General features: G+C 40.3%; 2 protein-coding genes across 2 annotated transcripts; both read left to right on the forward strand.

The window, feature by feature from the left end:
• The first annotated feature begins 1,262 nt into the window (after window positions 1-1,262).
• dcaf11 (ddb1 and cul4 associated factor 11) lies at window positions 1,263-17,255 on the forward strand. The gene is made up of 15 exons (XM_079259799.1): window positions 1,263-1,434; window positions 1,860-2,068; window positions 3,394-3,521; window positions 5,938-6,056; window positions 6,286-6,350; window positions 6,510-6,610; window positions 8,186-8,332; window positions 9,529-9,583; window positions 9,900-9,968; window positions 13,268-13,325; window positions 13,601-13,786; window positions 13,867-14,020; window positions 15,370-15,522; window positions 15,625-15,731; window positions 17,116-17,255. The coding sequence occupies exons 2-15, from the start codon at window positions 1,863-1,865 to the stop codon at window positions 17,236-17,238; spliced, it is 1,671 nt and encodes a 556-aa protein (XP_079115925.1). The 5' UTR covers window positions 1,263-1,434; window positions 1,860-1,862; the 3' UTR covers window positions 17,239-17,255.
• A 1,570-nt stretch (window positions 17,256-18,825) lies between these two features.
• fitm1 (fat storage inducing transmembrane protein 1) lies at window positions 18,826-22,859 on the forward strand. The gene is made up of 2 exons (XM_079259801.1): window positions 18,826-19,190; window positions 22,107-22,859. Exons 1-2 carry the CDS (start codon window positions 18,904-18,906, stop codon window positions 22,771-22,773), a joined length of 954 nt encoding a protein of 317 aa, XP_079115927.1. The 5' UTR covers window positions 18,826-18,903; the 3' UTR covers window positions 22,774-22,859.

Raw genomic sequence — 22,859 nt, forward strand, 5'->3', positions numbered from 1 at the left:
GGACTCCATACTGTGGAGTAAGGACCAGAATGTCTAATTGCTAGACTGAAATGTTTATTTTCATTTGTCAAATGCGTCAGTCTTTGGGTTATCCTCTGATATAGGGCTTGAATATTATCAAATTATTCATAAACAAAGAAGATAAATTGTGTTTTAGAGGAACAAAGCACCTACATGCCCAAAATGAGCTTTTTTCTACAGAGAAAATGCCAAATTTGTAGTTTAATATGACTTGAGTAATGACTTAATTGTTTAAGTGATGATATGTAAAAAACAAAATAAAATCAAAACAGTGCATTGCAACTTACACAACATTCATTTGAGATTATAGAGAAAAAAAACAATTAAGATTTTCTTTTGATTTTCTAAAAATTACTTTATTCTGATTAGCAAAACTAAAATTGCATGAATAAAGGGCCGCTTTGAAAAACAAACAAAAAAAGCAGTTTTCTTCTTTTTCAAAATATTTGCAGCTTGTTCTCAAAATAATCACATTTGTATATACTATTTTTTTTCTTCTTTTAAAGAAGAAAGTCCTTTGACAAATAAACCATATTGCATTTTAAATTTACCACAAGCCAAAAGACAGTTTAGACAAGATAACTTTTCTTGATTTTACTTGGCACTTTACCGAGATTTAAAATAGTTATTTATATTTCTTTATAAATTGTTAAGCTACTTAAATTGATAAGATACAAAACAAAGAGACAAAAAGTACATGAAGCACATGAGACAAAAGTAACTCTGACTCTTATTTTCAACATATTTATGGATCATTTGAAACTGCTACAAGGTAAAAAGTTCTTTTTTAATTTTCATTTATTTATTTTGGTATAACTTCAATTCTTTTACAGAATTTACAGCAGTCTTCAAAAAGAAGAAAAGAGAGACAGCAAAAGAGAATTGTACAAAAAGCAAAAAAGGACATAGGACACTAATGAGAAGAGAAAGTTGCTATTAACAGAAAGAAAAATAAAGAAATAAAAGAGTAAATGCGAGTTACATAATTAAATTACATTTGCCACAAATATCCTTTGTTTGTTTTTCCTTTTTGTGGTTTGGGTCTGAGATTGTATCAATATATATTTTAACTTCTGTTATAAAGAGATTAAAACGTGTTTTTCTATGTATTACTTCAGTGAATGTGGATAAAAAAGTTTGTTTTCTCCACGTACGTTCGCACGCTGACGACATCACTGCGGGTCACGTGACGGTGAAAGTGCAGGAGGAGGGGGGGCACGCGCAGGGTTTTTTCACACTTTTGTAAACAACATGGCGTTTCACGGACTGGCCCTGTTAGCCTACTGATCGGACTCTTTGCTGCTGAAGCTCCGGGTTTTTTGTGTGCAAAGCAGCACGGTGTGACAAGCTGCCGAGCTCGCACCGAGGCGACAAGGAGCCGGACCGACGAGCTGTCACGAGGACAGTCAAACGGTATCTGTCGCCAGGTCGTTAGCTCGTTTAGCTAGCTCGACAGAAATCCGTCCCCGCATCCTGAATGATGATAAAACTTAACGTTGTGTGCAGATATGCAGGTCGATTTCTGAGGCAGGACACATATGTTTTTGCTTGTGTCTAAAAGTCAAAGTACAGACGCTTAAGCAAATATCCTGAACCGACATGTTTATCTGCTGTAAATGTAATGTTACTGTACTGCAGCTATCATTACCTAACAGCACATTTCCTCTCTGTCAGTAGACACTATAAGCCTCACCTTACTTCCTCAGGTACATCTGCAGCTGTCTTAACCTAACGTTACCTCATGTTCGCATTTCCTCTCTGTCAGTAAAAACTATAAGCCTCACCTGTCTTCCTCAGGTACATCTGCAGCTGTCTCTAACTCTCATATCTCTGCGCAGTCTATGGGCTCTCAGTCCAGTTCTGGGATGTCTGGTGGAAGGGGTTCTTCCAGTGGCAACCCAGCAGACCAGTCAGAAACTGCAGAACCGAACCAGAGCAGCAGCAGCAGCCGAGGCCGCAGGACGGCTGACAGGCAGCAGGGAGACAGACAGTCGGCTTCAGAGGAGGACGTTGACTTAGCTGAAGTGCTGGCTTACCTACTGAGGAGGTGATCTTTCTGGGGGGATTTTGTATATAATGTGTGACACATGGATTAAAACACACACAGCAAAACCATTTTGTGTTATTGTCATGCACAAAGATACTGTCAAGGCTGGGTTATCCAATGGGCATTATGGGCACAGGCCCTGGGGCCCACATAGGGCAAACACCAGCAGTTTGGACATGAAACAAAATGTACATAAAAGCCAGATAGTTACACCACAGTGTACTGCTGTTGGTACCATTGGCTGAGAGATGTTAGAAATGTCGTTTCACAGTGTATCATTCACAATTTTTACAATGTTGTGGTGGGGAAGGGGGGCCCCTGGAACACTTTTGGCCCACTTGGTGCACTTTTAATCCGGCCCTGGATACTGTGATTGAACTGTATAAATGTGCTATCTTCCCTGCCACTCCTGCACATACAGTTGAGGTATTTATGTATTTTGGTGCAAGTGGGAAATTACAACGTAGTGATGTAATGAAATTTTGCTGCAGTTACTGCAACTTAATAGGCCTGCAATATGCTGTACAACACCCCACACCAAAGCACCAGCATTTCTTATTCCCTGCTCAGTTTGTACATGTACACGAGACAGTACATGAAGTGTGCACTTAAAATCAGGTAATTAAATTACATGTCTTGAAATTAATTCAATGTATGTAATGTGGAAGAGCAGGATAGTTATTTTCTGTACTGTTAAAAAGAAGTGAAAAGTACATTCATTGCATCTGCAGTGAGTCCTGTGAGGACTTGAATGAAGGGTGGGAACAAAGGGAATGGTAACTTTATGGAATGGACTAAGTGATGATTTAAAATGATGTAATAATATTATTCAGTTTAAAAAATGTACAAGAAATTGTTATTGGATAAAGATAAAAAAGAAAAAATGTCATGATTTATTTTGCTGCTTTAAATTTTGCCATCTGACTGATGACTTTCAGTATATAAACTGTGTATATAGCCATATAACTGTAAATTAAAGACTGGAAATAAGGAGTAGTATTTAAATAAGCCTCGGGCTTCCTTCTGCTCCTTCTCAAACAAGGTATAATGTTACACAAATGTGCATCCTTGTTTTGTATCGTATATGTGTTTGAGATTAAAAAAAAAAAAAAAAAAGTAGTCACCAGCTACCAATGACCATGGCAGGGCCTTACATCTGTAACAGTTTAGTTGTAGCTAATTACACCTACAGATTATTGCTTTTCCACTCCTCCCCCTTTGTTTCTCAGTGTTGCTTAAATCGCTGTCTTCATCGTCACGGTTGCTTTGATCATCTACTGCTACTGTGACGTTTTGGTTATTGAGAAATCTCTTTGTGTGTGCAGGGGCCAGGTCAGACTGGTCCATGGCAGTGGCGCTACGGGGCTGCAGCTGGTCCAGTCTTACTCTGACTCAGATGAGGACAGCGATGGAGCCTGGGATGGACGGCTGGGTGACCGCTACAATCCACCAGGTAGTGCTGCTTGCTTATCTGAGATATACTCGATCCGACTAGAGAATAGAAAGAACAAAATTTTAATTCTTTTATTCAGTCTCTTGCTCACCTTACCAATGTGTCAGTTTATTTATTCTTTTATTTGATGAAGTTCAGATAAAAAATCTTGGATTGTTCAGACATGAAATGCACTTTCATAAGGTAAAACCAATGAAGCAACTAAGGCTGCACAAGTGATTGAATCTGATTTATGGTGACTTGCATGCATGTTTATTTCCCTGCTTTTACATGCTCATTTATTTTCCTATACAACTTGATGTCTATGCTAATCCCATTTCCTAATTTATTACCTTACACTGTCACATATGTGACTTAACAAAGAGATGGAACCCGTAGCTGGTTTGTTGTATCCATTCACACTGCAGGCAAATGACACTAGAATAATATTTTTAGCCCATGTATGACCCACATCTGATCTGTTTATTACAGTTTGATTAAGACAAATATGTTTTTGTTTTTTTTTCAAATCCAACCTAGAGCCCTTTCAAAAGTAGCACTAAATCAGAAATATATACGATTTATTTCAAAGCAGCCTCAGTCTGAACAGTCATGTTGCATCTTATCCAACTTTTATGTCATTGAAATGAGACAGACGTCACAAATCTGCGCTGGAGGAGAGGGGACACAGTAAGCTCAAATGTAAACAATGGATTTTAACAATGTTAAATAATTTTTTTCTCAACTCCGATTGCACAACAACTTGTAAAAAAAACACACACATGCTAACAAGTGTAGAATCCATATTTACTTTTGTAAACACAGCATGCCGGGTGTGACCTTGCATATTCCTCTGTGTGTGCAGGTCACGTCAGGACTGTGTAAAGTTGACATGGAAGTGTGATTGAGGTGGCATTTAAATAATAATGTGAACAACTATGCAAAAAAAATAAAAATTGAGCAATAATACATGCAGTGTGAGTGCAGTCTGAGAGGAAGTTAACAAAGACACTGAACTTTCTTGGTTTTCTGCCTGATATCGGTGCTAAAGGCATCCTCACTTGCAAGCAGGACTTTAGAAAATGTTGTGGCTCTGCAAACTACACAAACACATAAACATCACTATAAATTGAGAAAGATCGCCATCGGACAGTGCATCTCTGCCATACAGAAGTGGCTCCAAAGGAAATGTGTGAAAAGGAGGAAATACTAAAAACTGTCTTATGATTTATTAATGTTCTATTTATTACAATATACATATTATGAGCGTGTTGTTGCATTGAGAAAGTCCTGTAAAGACAGTACACTCTTTTATGTAAATGTGCACTCTGTGTGACCCAATAATTGTGGAGAAATCCGAGTATCAAACAACAACATGAGACACTTGCAAAGCCACACAGCAGCAGGGTGGACGCCGTCTGTGGAGAGATGTACTCATCGGTCTGCAGAAGACGCTGAAATAAAAATGTAATGTAATTAATTCTAATGACTTTCACTGAATTCAAGGGTTATCATTTAAGTTGTTAACAGAAAGGAGGTTAACTGTTTGCCCCATCATGGTTTCTCTTTTGGGTTTAATGCTATTTATTTATAATACTTAAAGTCAAAGAACAACAAAGTATTTTTAAATACTTTATATATTACCAGAGCTGCTTCAGAAATGTAGTTAGGTTGAATAAAATATGAATAAGCTGTGTTGGGGTTGATTTAAGTGTTGTTTTTTTTTTTTTTTTTAATACAATTGAATTATTAAATAAAAGTAATCTTATAGTCTTGTAATAAATTACATCTGCTATCAGAGGTAGAAACTAAGGTTATATTTTTTATTGGTGTAACATTAAGTAGGCATGTGCAATACATCAAAACTGTAAAGATTTTTTATTTTATTTTATTATTTTTTAAATTTAATTTATTTGTATTTTATTTATTTTTTAAATTTATTTTATTTAAACTGTAAAGATTTTATTTTATTTATTTTTAAATTTATTTTAAAAAGAGGACATGGTGGTCTTTTAAAGGTGTCTTCTCCTGGTTCCTGAAGACCTTTCAGTCTTTTCTTTGGACGTCGGCTGCTGTTTCTCTCATTTTCAGCCTTGTCTCGTACCTCACGTTTATATTTAGTTTGTTAAACCATGTAGCTGACTGACATGTAAAAAGTGCTTAACTTGAGGTATGAAGCAATTAAAGAAATAAAAAGAAAGTAAGTCAGCTTCTTAAAATACACAAGCTAAATTTTCTAATATGTTTATATTTGCAGGTAAATTCGCACATTTCAGTAAATCCCTGAATCTAAAATTGCAGGTTTTCTGACAAATATATATAGAGAAAAAACAGTTTGATTTATGCAGAGTGCATCATAAAGTTTTTCAAGCAGACTGTAATGTTTGCAGAATGACAGATACCAACTTCCCACCAAGACATTGTTCTTTCTCTGTAGTGGACACCCAGCCGGACACACACGAAGTGGACCGCAGCGAGATCCGGACTCAGATCCTTCTGGCCACCGCCTCGTCGTCCCTGAAAGGCCGTCACAGTTTCACCCACATGCTAACCGAGGTCAGACCACAGACACGCAGCACAAATCAAAACCAGAAGGCAACACAACCATCAGCACATTTCTGCCTGTAAACAAGACAAGAAGAATTAGTAACATTAAACCATTCATGTTGTTCTTTTCAAACCATATTTTATCTAAAAGCTGCAGATTATTTTATAGTTCAGATGATTGTTAGTTTTTCTTTTTAAATAATTGCTAATAAATAACAAGCAGTGTTTTTATTTGCAGCGGGAACAGGGCAGATGTAGAGGCTCCAGCTTTTCCCACGGAGAGTGCAGTCGTATCCGCACACAGTGAGTACCTTCAGACTTTTTTTTTCCTTTTTGCCTTGAGGGTGAAAACAGTCTGAATCAGTTTGTGTAGGATCACAAATGCCAGACTGAGCATTAACCTGTTTTATGTTTTATGTGAGTTATAGTTGGATAAAAACTGACCCTTCTGGTTTTTTGCAGCTTCCTGCCAAACTATGTGTCCCACAAGGATACGTACCAGCAGAAAGCCTTTTGTGGAGTGTACAGCGAGGATGGCAACATGTTCCTTTCCGCCTGCCAAGGTAAATAACGTGACCTCCAATACGAGAACCCAGAGGACCTGAATCAGATCTTAGAATAATTCGTTGTGCTTTTTTAAAATGCTTACACCACCAAATCACCGCAGGCGTTTGTGAGAGTTGTCAGGCACTGAGACAAAGTGGGATGTGTTTTCATTTTTATCTAGAAAATAAACAATTTGAGCGCAAAAAGTTTGAAGATTTGGGGAGTTCTCTCTTCTAATGTGTAGCTCTGTTTTAATCAAGAAAAACCAGTAAGGGGACAATAGGTTGCCATCTTGTCAGTTAATTATGACACACTGATGCTGATTTGGGGTGCATGGTGGCGTAGTGGTTAGTACTACGGTCTCACAGCAGGAAAGTTTCTGGTTTAAGCCTCGGCTGGGTGGGGGACAAGTTTCGGACTGTGGCCTTTCTGTGTTTACATGTTCTTCCTGTGTATGTCTGAGTTGTCTCCAGGTACTCCAGCTTTCTCCCACCATCCATAGGCACGTTAGGTTAATTGGTAAATTGGAGTGAATGTGAATGGTTGTTTGTCTGTGTTGGCCCTGCGATAGACTGGCGACCTGTACTTGCCTCTCGCCCAGTGATTGCTGGGATAGGCTCCAGTTTCCTGAGACCCTGAATTGGATTAAGCAGTTAAGAAAACGGATGAATGACGGTGATTCGATGCGAGGAGCCATTTTTCCAACCTGTCACTTTTCACCTCATCAACCTGAGACTCAATGGAGATACTTTACCCCCCAAAACTAAATCATAAGCCTTCCGCAACCTTTCATCTCTCTAACATGTTGCTTTTTTTTTTTTTTTTTTTTTTTATAGTTACATGCACGTTGTCATGGTGGGTCACACCTGCTGAGGGTTCAGATGTTGGTGCAACATCGTCCTGTCATAGTTGGCAAGCTGTTGGTTTTCTCAGGTTAAAGTCTGTAACAGCACCAGGAGGTGGTTTTGGGTGGTGATTCCCAAATTTTCTTGTTAAAAACACTATTTTAACAGTAAAAACATTAGTAATTGATCTTATATTATTTCCTTTGTGAGTAACCGTGGTATAAGCGGGATAATGCCCTCCGAGGGGTCCATTATCAGAAAATATCGCACTTCGCGTCGGACGGTTCACGCTTCCGTGTCGTCCATTAATTTCTGATAATGGACACCTCGTCGGACATTATCCTTTACTTAACCAACATGGCCCTGCATTAAACCAGTCCAATGTCCACAAAAAATCCTTTTTTTTTTTTTTTTTTTTTTTTTTTTTTTGCTCTCATTGTTTTTCTGTGGTCGAAGAGGACAGCCAAGGTTCTGAACGGATGAAAGCCAACAGTTCGCTGGCTCGTCGCTAGTCTGAGGTTAACACATCGTAGCAGAGCTGTTGGTGATGTTACAGTGTTGGAAGGTTGTTTCAGTTTCTGCTTGCTTAAATTTAGCTTTGAAGTTCTGGCATAATTTAGATAACATGCCAGAAAAGCCCTTTAAGTCACTCCATTTAATGGTTCCCATCGCGGCAATAAGGAAATTAAAATGTGTCAGCTGAGCAACACTGAACTTACAGATTTTTCTTTTTCTAAAATGTTTCAGACCAGAATATCCGCCTGTACGACACCACCAGGGGGCGCTTTCACCTGAAGCGAACTGTGAAGGCCCGTGATGTTGGCTGGAGCGTGCTGGACGTCTGCTTCACCCCTGATGCTCACCACGTTCTTTATTCCAGCTGGTCTGACTACAGTAAGGCTAGCGGTCCAGTAAGGGACTTATGATGGACAAAACTATTTCCCATCCGAGTGTTTCCTGTGTGGAACGCTCTTCATCTAAACATAGTCTGGGTTATATTATGTACTAACGCACTTCTGTTAAATATGATAAAAGTCAGATTAAAGTTCATTTGGAGTTGTTTGTTTGGCATGATGGCTGGGTCTGGACACTTTACCGTTAGGGCTGTGATGATATGCCTTCGTCCCGATTGGATTCTGATTTTTCTGAAAGCCGATTTGATTTAAATTGCAATTCTCAGAATTCTTCGAAAATGCTGATTTTTTTTTTTTAGACAACAAACAAAAAAATGTCAACGTTTTTTTTGCTCGTCTTTTTTCTTGATTTTTATTAGGATAAAACAACACAGTAGCCAAACCATCATTCTGCTGCTATAATGTCCAAGAAGACAAGTTAAAGATCAATAAACAATAAAAATGTAAAAAAATTTAAAATGGATTTCTTTTATTCATAAAAAAATAAGAAATATATATTTTGTAACTAAAAAATCTATTTTAAAATTGTGAAGCAAAAAAAAATCCCGATATTTGATTGTTTTTCAATTCGCTTTCCCACCCCTACTTATCGTCAATAAGCGGACCATTAGCTCCTCCGTAGGGATGTAATTTCTTGTTACAATTATTGCCAAAGAAATAATCATGACTTTACGATGATCACAATTATTATGCATTCAGTTTTTCCCATTAATCTAAATGTGTAAACCATATGAACAGTTTTATGTCTTTAAGTTTCATTTATAACAAAAACACATAAAGAAAAGTAAACAAGAAGCCCCCTCCCAACCGCGTCCCGCCTGCTCTGTAAACCGTAAACAATTTCTGTTAAATCTGTATTTCTCTCAGAGAAAAAAAAAAAAAAAAAGAAGAAAAGGCTGCAAGACTTCTGAAAACTGCTCATAAAAATCGTTTTAAACATTCATATTTGGAAAGGAGTAGAGAATTTACCAAAACGGGAAAAGCATCTAACCGGCACCTGGTGTGGACCAGATTACAGCCATTATCATCTTTTTAACGATGTCCTGATATGAAGCTAAACAGACGACAGAAAAGTTGGAGCTAATGACCATCCATCACAGATGTGAGCTAGTTGCTGCTTCTCTGTGTTTCTAAGTAAGAAGTGACTGACATCTTTCTGTTTGTGTCCCCCTGCAGTTCATTTGTGCAGTATAGAGGGAGACAGTGAAAACCACACCGCCCTGGACCTCAAGTTAGTGTTTCCCCTCATAGTAACTTATAACATTACAAAGCAGGTAATCTATCAGTCTTTACCAGCCGGCCCTCCTCTCCCTTCATTTCCACCTGGATGAATGATACTGTCAGAAGTCGTCACCCCAACATCCATCCTCTCGCTCTTTGTGTGTCCCTTTTGTTAAAAAGCAGACGTCATTATGTCAACTGAACTAACAGTAACATTGTCTCAGAGGTGATGCGTGCCGTCATACAGATGTTTTCTGTGTTGGATGTCGTGTGGTACGTGGTGTGGTGGTGTTCGCTAATGCCCTTTCTGTGTTTGTGCTTTGTAGTCCGGATGAGAGGAGGTTCTGTGTGTTCTCACTTGCTGCTTCAACAGATGGGAAGGAGATTCTGGGCGGGTGAGTCAAGTTTACTCAGACAGATGTGACTCTTTCACTGCAACAATGAGCTATCTTAATATAAGGGGGGAATTCACTGAAATGGATAAAATTCAGTCAACAGTCAAGTAAAATAATGTGTCACGTGTAGTGCATGTGTTACGATTTCTTGTATTTGAAAAATATATAAAGCTGTGGAAAAATAACAGGCCCCTGCAAAGATCAGTACTGGTGAACTGGACAGCTTTGCTGACTACATTTCTCTCAATTTCCAAATAAAACTGTTAATCTTTAGATTATAGCTTTGAATAAATGAATGAAATGAAAGAATGCTTTTGTGTTTGCTGAAAATCATTGTAAACAAATATCCTGTATACTTTTTAACAAAGTGCCGGTAGTAGCAATGTTTTGACTACAACCCTGCAGAAATGAGCTTTTGCTTTTCAGTTGCTGTGAACGCTCCACCACAGTGAAAACATTGCAGTTTGGTAACTTTCTGCCACTTTTTCTTAAAAACAAAACAAAACATCAAACAGCTCATGTTTGCTTCATGGATTTTGACCGTCCATCTTGTTTTTGACATCATTCCATCAGCGAGGTTTAAATCTGGAGACTGAACCGGTTACGGCAGACTCTTTGACTCTCCTGGCCGTGTGGCATGGAGCATTGTCCTGCTGGAAATATGGATCATTTGAGTTGGGGAAGAAAGCCTTCAGTCTTGCTGAAGTTCCCTCCAGATCATCACTGATCACTCTGTGCGTTTACATGGGAGTTTTAATTCCTCTTTAATTCCAAATTAAAGTTAATTCTGCTTTAAACTGATGAAAAACCACCATGTAAACACCTTATTCCTGATGCAAATTTCTATTCAGAATTAAACTTAATTCCCATCTAAGTGGCTGGTTTATGCGCATTTTAATCCAGATCTATTTAATTCCTTTGTCATGTAAACCTTAAAGTGGAACTATTTAAGGCTAATTTATTTTTATTTCTGAGACCAGAAGGGCTGGGATTGATCGAGTTATTGTCACAAATTGCTTTATTTACTTCAGACCGACCCTCTCCGTAGGCTGTCAGATCAGCCTGTGGGCAAAACGAGTGGATTGAGACTCTTCCGCATTAAGCCCCGCCTCCCGGCACTGCACTACATCAGGAGCGCGCACCGCACCTGTTTTCACCGTCATTGTAACATCTCATAAACAGAAGGATTAGGCTAATGTAAACTCAATAAAAAAAACAAAATACAATGTCATCACATAGCATACAGCCCTACATGTTGGAACCTGAATCAGACCCTGAAAACGAAGTGGAAAACAGCAACCCACAGCAACGAATGCAGCAGGATGTCTCTCTTTGGTAAACTCACCAGCCATCGTTGGAAATAACTTTATCCCACGTTTTCCACCCGCCTGATGTATTTGTACATGCCCTTGTTAACCAGTAGAAGGTAACCAATCACCGAACCTTATCCCCCGGGACGTCACAAGGATTTCCAAGTAGAAAAAACTCTCTAAAACGACGCATTTTTCGTCGCCATGGAAACCGAATGGAGAGCGTGCTGGAACTCAAACTCAAACATGCGTTTAGGTGATAAAAAAACAGTGTCGTTCACATGTCTGATGAGGATTCAACACTGTAACACTGTAGAAAGCTCAGAAAACTCAAAATACCGTAATAGGACCCCTTAAACTTTGCTCTAAGTTAATTCCGGTCGTTCTGAGCATGCTCCTTACCTTGTCCTGTCCCGATGACGCGCGTTGTTTTGCCTCCCGTGTTTGGTGGTCTATCTTTCTTCTCCTTCTCAGTTGCTGCAAAAAGTGAAGTAGTATGCTCGTGTTGAGCTGGTACTTCACATTTATGATAAAACTAGCACTGAAACTGGTACTTTTTATGTAGTTTTTACAAGTTACGACTGAAAAGACGAGAAGCAGGGAGCCAACTTTGTTTATTTCCGGTATACGTCATACGTCACGTGCACCCTCTGTCCAATCAGAACCTTCCCAACCCGCCGCTCTAAAGAGGAATTAAGTGAAGACGTGTTTAATGTAAACACCCATTCAGAATTATTATTTCCATGTAAACTCGAGGAGAATACATTAATTCCGAATTATTTAATTCTGAATGATTAATTCAGAATTAAAAAACATCATGTAACCGTAGCTATTCTCCATCTGAGCCGAAGATGGTTAGGTGCTGGTCAAAGCTGAAACCTTCCTCCAGTCTGGGATCTCTTTCAGTCTGACTCTTCTTTGCTTCTCACTCATGAAGTTTTTTTTCTGGTTTAGCATGACTTCCAACTGGTCTGAACTTCACCCCAGTCTCAGTTTGTTCCTGTGTTTAAAGGTCACTTGTTGGCCAGCCTGTAGCCGAACTTTGCTGTCCTCATAAAGCAGAATAACATGTACTTGTGTTATAATCAGACATGCTGATTATTTAACAATAAATCGCAGTGGTCTCTTGTGTTTTTCAGAGCTGTATGTACTTCAGACATGATGTAAAATCTTGTGTCCTGTCCATTATTAAGTGGGAAAAAAACTCTCAAAGGTAGCCTGTTATTGCTTCTTTTAGCATAGTGTCTTTCTCACTTTGAGGGAAAAATATTCAACTGGAAACAAAACAAGATGTTTCTTTTGAATTCAACAATTAAAACCACACAAAGCCTTGAGTGTAAATTAAATTAATGGGTTCAGTGGGATTTATTGGGTTCAAGCCATGGCAATCCCAGCCACCAGCTGTACTCTGTGCTCTGCCATGCTACCAGTTCTTTAACTCCTGTTTAGTTGCTCTTGTTGTAAAATATTTTTCTTTCAAATTGAGAGGGAAAAAAAAGCAAAGTAACCTGTACAGGTCAGCTTTGAGGTTCTTTTTGCTTCGTAAAAGACTGTATCACTTGTTTAAATGCATTTCTCACTTGTCTAGAAGTCCAGAAATGTTTTGTTATTGCAGGAAATCTTAACAAGTGGGGTTTCCTCACATTCAAGCAGCTTATTTTTCATTCACACGATGTCTTTTTGGGAGGTTTTCAGTTTTTAAAGCTAACATTGAGTGTCAAAGAGGCAGTGTGATCTAAAACTGGTTTAGTAAAATTAGATAAATATGCATTTAAAATAATCACTTTCAGGATTTAGTAAAATATTATAAATAATCTTAAACATTCTGCCTTAGCCGAGGCTAAAGCAAGATGATCAGTTCTTTCGGCTGGATGTAAGATGTTAAGATTTGGTTAGATTTTTAAATAGTTTTATTGTGAAAGCATCTTTTTTGCTGAGTCACATAAACCCTGAGCTGGATTTGATTCAGTTTTTTGTGTTTATTTTCAGAGCAAACGACGGCTGCCTTTATGTTTTTGATCTGGAGCAGAACAAACGCACCCTGAAGGTGAGTTTCCCGTCTGCTTCTGCATCATATCCACCTCAAACTTCGGTCAAGGTTGAGTCCGTCACACCAGAGCGGACATTAGAGTTTTAGCTCCACCCTGCAGCAGGGTAGTCAGGGTCAGACCCACCTCCCTCCTCCCCCTCTTCCCACAAGACCCCTTCTGTGCAGCAGCCGGTAGCTGACCTCCACCATCTGCCACATCCTCATGTTGCCTCTGTGTGTTTGCTTCATCTAACACGGATACTTCCCCATTTTTTTCCTTCTGTTCTCATCAGATTGATGCCCACGAAGACGACGTGAACGCGGTGGCGTTCGCAGACAGCTCGTCCCAGCTGCTTTTCTCCGGCAGCGACGACGCTTTGTGCAAGGTGTGGGACAGACGGACGCTGCGGGAAGACAGACCGCAGCCCGTTGGACAGCTGGCCGGCCACCGAGACGGCATAACCTTCATCCACAGCAAGGTGGGCGGAGCTCTGCTGCTCTTCTGTCAGCCTGCCACTTAAATGGTTCGTGGTTATTTTTCTTTCTTTCCGTCTGACAGGGCGACGCTCGCTATCTCATTAGCAACTCCAAGGACCAGTCTATCAAGCTTTGGGATGTCCGGAAGTTCTCACCCAAAGAGGGGCTGGCGGCTTCCCGCCTGGCCGTCACCCAGCAGAACTGGGATTACCGCTGGCAGCAGGTTCCTCAGAGAGGTGAGGAAGTCGAGAGGAGATGAAAACACATTTTTCTTCACCTCACACGCCGGATCTGTAACATATAAACCTTTTAAATGCATAAACCTCAGTTATGACTCACACACCATGTTAAACATCTGAATTTGGCATCATGTCAGTGAGAAAAGCTGAATTTTGGCCGTTTGTTACAGCTGTTAACTTAATCCAACAAAAAAAGAGCACCTTTATTCTTCTTATATGTGAAGGTTGTGATTGTTTTCAAGCTTCACACTGAGAATTTTCCACCGTCGGATGTCCAGAAACATCGTTAACCCCGGTGCTATTTTACAAATCTGAATTTGGCATTGTCTGTCTGAGACGAGCTGGTTTGAGGCATGTAGGAGCGTTGTCATGGCAATGAACTGAATCTATCAAAAACCTTTTTATTCTCCTTATTTATAAAGATAATGACCGTTTTCATGTCTTAAATTTAGAAGAAGGCTGCAGGAGGATCTGTTTGATATATTGCACATTTTACCACTCAGTGGTTGGATCATTCTGGTCTATACCAGACCCATACCAGTTATCTGTAATGGGATTTATTAGTACTCATATAAGTGCTGCGTATTATCAAATGAAAAGCGGTATCAGTGCATCTCTGAACTCTGCTGCACGTCAGTTTTTAAATAGTTTTCGTCCTGTAATTTCTTCTAGTGTAGCTTAATTTTTTATTACTTTTCATGTCTTTAACCAGAAGTGTGAGAAAATATTGATATACTGACATATCACAATATTTTGTGACAATATTATATCGATATTGAAAAGCGCTGTTTTGGTTTTTTTAAATGAACAACAGATCTTTACTGTTTACGTAGATTTTAATATCTACTTGTCTTGCACTTAAAGAGCGAATGTTTTTATTTATTCTGTAGATTCCTCTGTTCTTCAGTACGTTTATATCAAGCCTAAACGCTGCAACAGTTTTCTCACCATTTAATTACAGAAAAATCCCAACATATTGTCTTGCTTGTTGGATCTCGATATATATAACATATTTAACATCTTCTTCCCAAAACACTCCCTTATTTTTTTAGTGTTTTGTCTTTAGCTTTAGAATTTGTTTTATTGTTTTCTACAAATCTACTTAATTTATTTATCTATTTTTTTTATTTAATGTTTTTTAGTGTTTAGATTTCTTGATCACATTCCAGATATATTAGTTTATTAGTATTTCTCAAGTCTTTTAATGCATTTCTGAGAATTTCTGGCTGTGTGGAATATCTTTATGTCCCTCTGTGTTCAGCTGTTATGTTTTATATGAGCACATTTGTAACCATCTGGTTTTATAATGTACTGTATAAATAAAGTGGATTTGATGTGCGTTGCAGCCCTGAAGAAGCACAAGCTGACTGGTGACACCTCGGTGATGACGTACCGCGGTCACGGCGTTCTGCACACGCTCATTCGCTGCCGCTTCTCTCCAGAGTTCAGCACCGGGCAGAGGTTCATTTACTCTGGCTGCTCCACCGGCAAAATAATCAGTAAGTTTCTGCATCTGTCTGGGGCGACGTGGTGAAACGGCGTGAGCCGACAGGCTGCGTTAATCTACAAGAGAACGAAGTGGTTGAAATGTTTGTGTCCAGTCTACGACGTGCTGACCGGGGCGGTGGTGTCCAGACTGTCGGGGCACGATGCCTGCGTGAGGGATGTCAGCTGGCACCCGTATGAGGACAAACTGATCAGCAGCTCTGTAAGTACAGTCAGACCAGACTGATTAGAAATATTACAGTTAATCTAAAGATGTTTTCAGAAGCTCTGAAGCAACAATTTAACTAGAAAGTGTTTTACGTTATCATGAAACACAACATTAAAACTGCTGTTCCCAATTACAGCAGCTAAAACCAGACCCATCCAGTTGGAAAGCAACTTATTGTGCATTCAGAGAGGATATTGTTTAATTTAATTTAATTTAATTTAATTTAATTTAATTTAATTTAATTTAATTTAATTTAATTTAATTTAATTTAATTTAATTTTGGATGTGATTTTTATTGTGGATGTGATTTTTATTTTATTTTATTTTATTTTATTTTAGATTTGATATGATATGATATGATATGATATGATATGATTTGTACTTTGGTTGGAACCTGTGGTTTATCTGAGTTGCCCGTCTATCATCTCCAACCAGTCTGCCCAGTCTCCTCTGATATCAAAAGGACATTTTGGTCCAGACAACTGCTGCTCACTGGAAATGTCCTCGTTTTCAGACCATTCTCTGTAAAACCCAGACATGGTTGTGTATGAATATGCAGGTATATCAGCAGTTTATGAAAAACTCACTTTTAAAGTCACATAAATCCCCTTTCTTCCTTCGACCACGTTGACATGACTAAATACAATAAGTTTCAACTGAGCAGGTGTACCTAAAGAACTGGTTATAGGGCATTAATAATTGCTTTTTAATAAATAAATAAATAAATAATTGCTTTGTATTTATTAAGTAAAATGTAAAAAATGTAAAAAATTAAAGTAAAAGTTTTGAGGCAAAAAAAAGAAAAAAGATCATAAAATAAAATAGGATGTCAGCAAACAGCCTAGTCTGTCGCGCGCGCGCATGTGTGCGTGCGTGTGTAAGAGAAAAAGCGTGCCTGTGCTCAGGCTACGTTAAATGTGTTATAAGGCTGTTGCTCTTTTATCGACCCCCCATGTGAGACGTTGAAGAGCCGCATGGCGTGGGGGATGAATTCTTAGTTATGATGAGACTAGTGAGAAAAAAAGAGGAAATAAGTAGAATTTAGTGATTTCTATGTGTTTTATTGATGTTTTTCTGTCCAGATGTGTAAATATTATTGATGTACTCTGATCATGATAATGGCCGTTCAGCATCTCTGTGTGGCCTTTTTTTTTAACCCCTAAACTTTAATAATTTATGTGAAACTCTGGATCCCCCCCCCCCCCCCCCCCCCCCCTCTCTGTGAAGGAGGCTGTAACTTCATAAATAATTTCTCCGTGGCTGTAATGTGTCGCATCTCTGCCTTGTAAAGGTCCAACCCTTCTGTACGGTATGAAGGTCAACAGGTTGTCAGGGGAAGGAAATGAACGACTGACTGGTTTCTGCTGTGTTTCTTTAGTGGGACGGAGCGGTGCGAATGTGGGAGCACAGACAAACCCATCCTCTGGAGGAAGAGCGAGAGAGAGAGGGGCTGACGAAAGGAGAAACGAAGCGAGAGAGGACGAAAACAACGCCAGAATAGAGACATCACTGCAAGATGGAGGAGGAGGAGGAGGAGGGGGGGGGGGGGGGGGGGGGGGAATGAAGCTCATAAGCTCCAAAATGACTAAGACTTAAATATGTTTTAAATTCAATGCTGGATATTAATAATTATAGCATGGCTGTGAAGTATTCGTTCGGCGGCGTCCAGGCCTTTCCATGTTGACGTTAGAGAACAGCTGGACGGCTTCGGCCCGCTTCCGGTTTTCTTTTGGTTTTAGAGGAAGCGGGAGTTTTCATATCTTGACTGGAAGTGCTCGGCTCTGCACTCGATGAGCTTTTGACACCCGGTAGTTCCCGTAATGTTGGACGTCGCAGAGAGAAACGTTGAGGTGATAATTCTGTAAACTTGTTAAACACATTTTAAACACATTTTAATGGAATGTGCAGTCAGGGAGTGTTATTTAGGTAGTTGACAGTGTGCTGATCTGGCGTCCATTTTGCCTCTGCTGTTAAAAATACCACAAGGTGCGTCCCGTTTAAAGCCCCCACTTGCAATCTGAACGTTTTTCCTTGTTTTTCTAGTCGCCTCAAGTCACGACTCCTTCACCCGATTGTGCATCTTTTCCTGACTTCGCCACCGATCTGCAAAAGTTTTCAGCTGTTCAGAGGCAACGTTTTGGTTGATTCTTATTTTTTATGAAGAGAAGAGCAATTATGTTGGCCGATATAACCCTGCGATGTGTCTGAAAAGGACGTGCACATGCTAACACACACGCACACACCGATCTGTATATGCAAAATTTCAGGTGTTTATATCTTCGCCCATGTTTCACAGACTGTTTTACAGCAACAATAAAAAAAAAAACAACTTTCTTTAAACCTATACAGGAATGTCCTCTGCTGTCATTCTTAAATTAAACGCTTTGGGGGCTTAAAATATGAGTCCTGAAGATGTGATTAGTCCAGGTTTTGTGGGCGGCTGCAGCTGCCAGACAACTGCAGAGTGACCTGAAGGACATTGTAGTGACGGCCAAGCAGCCGGGGTCTAAAATTAAACAGAAATTCTTTGTCGTCTGGTTTCATTTGCACCTACTGTTCTGACTTCAAACAAAGCCAAAGTCCCTCAGCAAACAGATCTATTTATTCCTGAGATCGACTCCAGTGGAAAAATGAATTTACTTTGGTTTGTTTGAGAAAGTTGTAAAAGGATCGAGGCTGAGAAACAGCTGCTCGAAGTGCCAAATGGACTCTGGCAACAGTTTACAACCTAAATTAGTTTTGGCTTCGATGGTCAATTCTAAGAGGAGACAGACGAGCCAAATGATCCATTTTATAGAGGAATTTATCTGGTTTTTTTTTGTTTTTTTTACAGAGAGGGGACATTTTCTCAACAGTATGCAAATATAAGTGACAAGTGTTGCATCACGACGCTTAAGGAACAGACTTGGTTTATCACCAGGAGCTGTCTTATGTTGTAGGAAGATATTTATTACTCTGAAAATAATGAGATCATGTCCTGCAGCAGAGGGGTGGGGGGGGGGGGGGGGTTTAGAGGGTAAAGGGGGCAACATGGTTGTATTTTTATACACCATGTGCTCTGCTGCATGCCTGGCAGTGTGAAAGTGGAACTGCTGTGATTTTCCCACCACCAGGACTCCCAGTTTGTTAATAACTGCAGAAGGTGACCGACCATCCGTCTGTCCACATGGATCCAAAACCAGGAAGCTCCTCAAACGGACTCAGAGCGGAAATCAGCCTGGAAAAGCTGCGGAAGATCGCTGCAGAGCTGACGCTGCCTGGAAGATTTGCCCTCACGCTCCTGAATGCAGCTCTGGAGGCTCTTACAAACCTACTGGCCAGGATTGTAGGAAGCAGCCTGGTTCGAAGACATTTCCACCTGGTGCTGTCCGCGCTGGTTCTGTTTGGACCCATACTGAGTTTCTGGGTTTCCAGGCACAGCATCTTCGCAAACAGCAACCACTACCTGTACAGGTGAGCGTTTGTTGTTGTGATGGTGACTCAGATCGCTGTTTCTGTCACCATATTTCTATATTCCAGAGAATAAGGCGTCACATCATCAGCACAGAAGAAAGGGAGGAAACAAGTCAGTTGAAGTCACATGGCCACTGTTGGTATGAAGCCGTGGAAGTGAGGACCAAACGCAGAGCAAGAGACGGCAGGAAGGGGTGTTAGTCACTGCCAGGAACGCAGGGGAGACTATGAATAAACGAACGATGAAGCAGCGAATGAAAGCTAAAAACCAGGAAGTACATACACACAGGAAGCCTGAGACACAGGTGGATTAAATGGACTGAAGCTAAATGAACCCAGGTGAATTAACAAGCAGGAAACGAGGCAAAACACAAAGAAAGCTACAAAATAAAACAGGAAACCAGAACTGAGACTATACAAAAAAAAAAGTCCACACCATGACAACTTTTAGGGACATTTAACAGCAAACTGAGTTGAAATGGTTTTAAACCATCATCAGACCTAAGAAGGCCGCAGTGCAGCAGGTTTTCCATGTATCCTCGTTCCAACACAGATGACTCAAACTCGTGAGTCTTTCTCTGGAACATGATAGGCTGTTAGGGCCTGTGATGGACTGGCAAGCTGTCCAGGGTGTACCCTGTCTTTCGCCCAAAGACTGCTGGGATAGACTCCAGCTTCCCCGCGACCCTTCAATGGATCAAGTAACAAGAACAATGAATGAATGATAGGCTGTTAGATCCAGTTAATGTGATTCAGGCGTGTTGAAGCAGGAACACAAGGTAAACCTGCTGGGTTGGAACCAAGCTGAACACCCCTGCTGTAGAAGTAACTACAGCTACAACAGGTGTGGGACACTCTGGTCCTTAAGGGGTGGACCTCTGCAAGCATTAGGAGTTTCCCTGCTGCATTACACCTGACTCAAACTTGTGGCTACTTCCCAGACTGGTGCAGTTTAATGTCAAGCTCTGCACCAGTCTGCTGGTGTCAGGTGTGTTGCAGCAGGGAAACTCCTGACACTTGCAGGACAGGAGATGCCCACCCCTCGCTATCCCAACACTCTTTTTGCATATAAATGTATTTCACCTGTAATAAGTCTATTTTACCTGAAAGAACTGTGAGGTATATTCATAAAATAAATAAAAAAAGAGGTTCGGCTATGATGAAGAGGTTTCAAGGTTGTCTAGAGTGTAAATCAGTGTTTTGGACAATGGTTGAATTTGTAGAACGCAACTTAATGCAGGAAAAAAAATTGGCAGAAAATGCAGGTAGAAGACTGATGTCAGGGTAAATCCTCAAATGAGGCCCCCTTTTAACTTTCTAGGACATTTCATTGATTGATTGATTGAAAAATTTTATTTTAACATAATGAAATCTAAGAACAAAAACAAGAAAAAATAAGATAAATAAAAGATGACAAAACAATCAAAAGGAGTGGGTAGAAACATAAGCTTATATGTGATCCCACCCCAGTGATGAGTAATACATGTGGGGAATTGATTTCAGAAGAGAAAAAGTGAATTCTTCTGCCATGAGTCGTGTCATGCCAGCAATGAAGCATCCTGAGACTCAACGTATGTGGAGTTACTTCTTATCAAATGTAGCGGGATGACTCAGTTTTCCTGCAAGTCGCTGCCAGGATTCAAGAAAATTCTCAGAGAGCAACATCTTCCAAAGATCCAGGAGCAAAAAATGAGAAACTTACATGACCAGATTAAAACTTTGGATCTGTTGCCATGACAACTCCTGGATAGGAATCTAATGAAAAACCTGTTTTAGAAACACACAAACTGGGAAAATGGATCTCCCATCAGTCAGGCCTTGATTTGGCAAGACGGATCAGCGCTGAATATTGACCTTTTTGTACAAGCTATAATAATAAAAAAAAACCCAACAACATAGTAAATTATTGATTTTCAGTAAATAATAAGCAGGTCCCACCGTCCAAAGACATGCATGTTAGGTTGATTGATTACTCTATATTGTCAAAGGAGTGAGTCTGAGCGTGAATGGTTGGTTGTCTCTCTGTGTGGCCCTGCAATGGACTGGCCAGCTGTCCAGGGTGTACCCTGCCTCTCGCCCAATAATTACTGGGATAGGCTCCAGCTTTCATGTGACTTTTAATCTGACTAAGTGGTTAGGATCATGAAAAATAAAAATAGCAAAAGACAAACTAAGACAGGACTGAAAAACCTGGATTCTGTGTTAACTAACTAAACTTTTTTAGCTTTTAAAAGATCAGTTCCAACTTCATCGAATGACTTAAAAAAAAGCAGTACGACGACATTCAGTAAGTTTTTAGTTAACGTCATTATTAATGTCTGATTTGTTGCCAAAGCCAATTTCTAAATATTCCTGTTTAACTTCAATTTCAACATCAGCTCATTTATTCTACCAACAGGTTTTTATAATCCATTTTTCTGGTATGTTAATATATTTACACCATTTAAATCATGAAAAATTAAGAAAATAAAACTTGTGCATGTTGTTGTTTCCCTTGCATGTCCCCTGCGGGGCTGCAGCAGCGTAGGGGAGCAGGACTCGAACCGCAGACCATCTGGTCACAAGACAAGCGGCTCAAAATAGAAGTAGTACATAAATATTATATAATATTGGTACCAAACGGAGCTAATTTAAGGCACTCAGGAGACGACACAAGGGGCCAAATTGTGAATTTTAGTCAAATTTAAGACCCTTTTCTTGTATCTGTTCCTTGTTATACTGCTTGCATGATTTTAGAGATAATGGCATGTTTGTCCTGTGATGGGCTGGCGACTCATCCAAGGTGTACCACGCCTCTCGCCTGATGGTTGCTAGGATACAGTAGACTTCAGCTTCCCTTGATTTGACGATGTGTTTTAGTGAATGAATAAAGGCCCGATTCAGGATTTTATACACTGATTCTGTTTCTTGTAACAGGAAGTTCCTCAGATCGACTTTGGGTTGGACCTGCCTCCTGGCCGGCTCTTTCGTCGCCCTCCTCTCCTTGTCAGCCGGTCGGCGCCTGCCCCTCTCCTTCCGCCACCTCTCTCGGTTGGGTTTTGCAGCGCTCCTTCTGTGGGGCTGTCGCCGTCTCCTCACTCTGCTGGAGGATGCGGCGGGAACGTGTTACGAACCCGTCGCCCCCACCCAGGGCGCCCAGAGCTCCGACACACAAACACAACCCCTTCTACTCCTGCATGAAGACCAGACCAAAGCCTCCTGCCTCCGAGCCAACATGCTGTGGCGAGGTTATGAAGTCTCCCAGGACATCCTCTCTCTTTGCTTTTGTTGCCTGCTGCTAGTGGAGGAAATGTCTGTAATTGGACGTCACCTGACCCATGAGAGGCGTCTGCAGAGGTTGCCCGGTACCCCGTTGAGGATCCTCTTTCTCCTGTGTGTGGTTCTGCTCATGATATGGGTGTTTTTGCTTCTGTGTATGCTTGCATACTTCCCTAAGTGGCCCTCCCAGCAGTTGGGAGGAGCACTTGGGTACCTGGGCTGGAGGGGACTCTACCAGGGATGGTACCGCCTACGACTGAGCTGGGGTTCCCCCGGTTTGCCAGGAGAGGAACTTTTCACCGACTCTGACAAACAGCCTCAGTAGACTTCGGGGAATCACGATGCTTTATTTTGTAATCTGAACCAAAATCCATGCAGAGTAAGAAAATGTTGGCGTTTTTTGTGCCAGAT

This window comes from Telmatherina bonti (genome assembly GCF_933228915.1).
Source record: "Telmatherina bonti genome assembly, chromosome: 20".
NCBI classification, from domain to species: Eukaryota; Metazoa; Chordata; class Actinopteri; order Atheriniformes; family Telmatherinidae; genus Telmatherina; species Telmatherina bonti.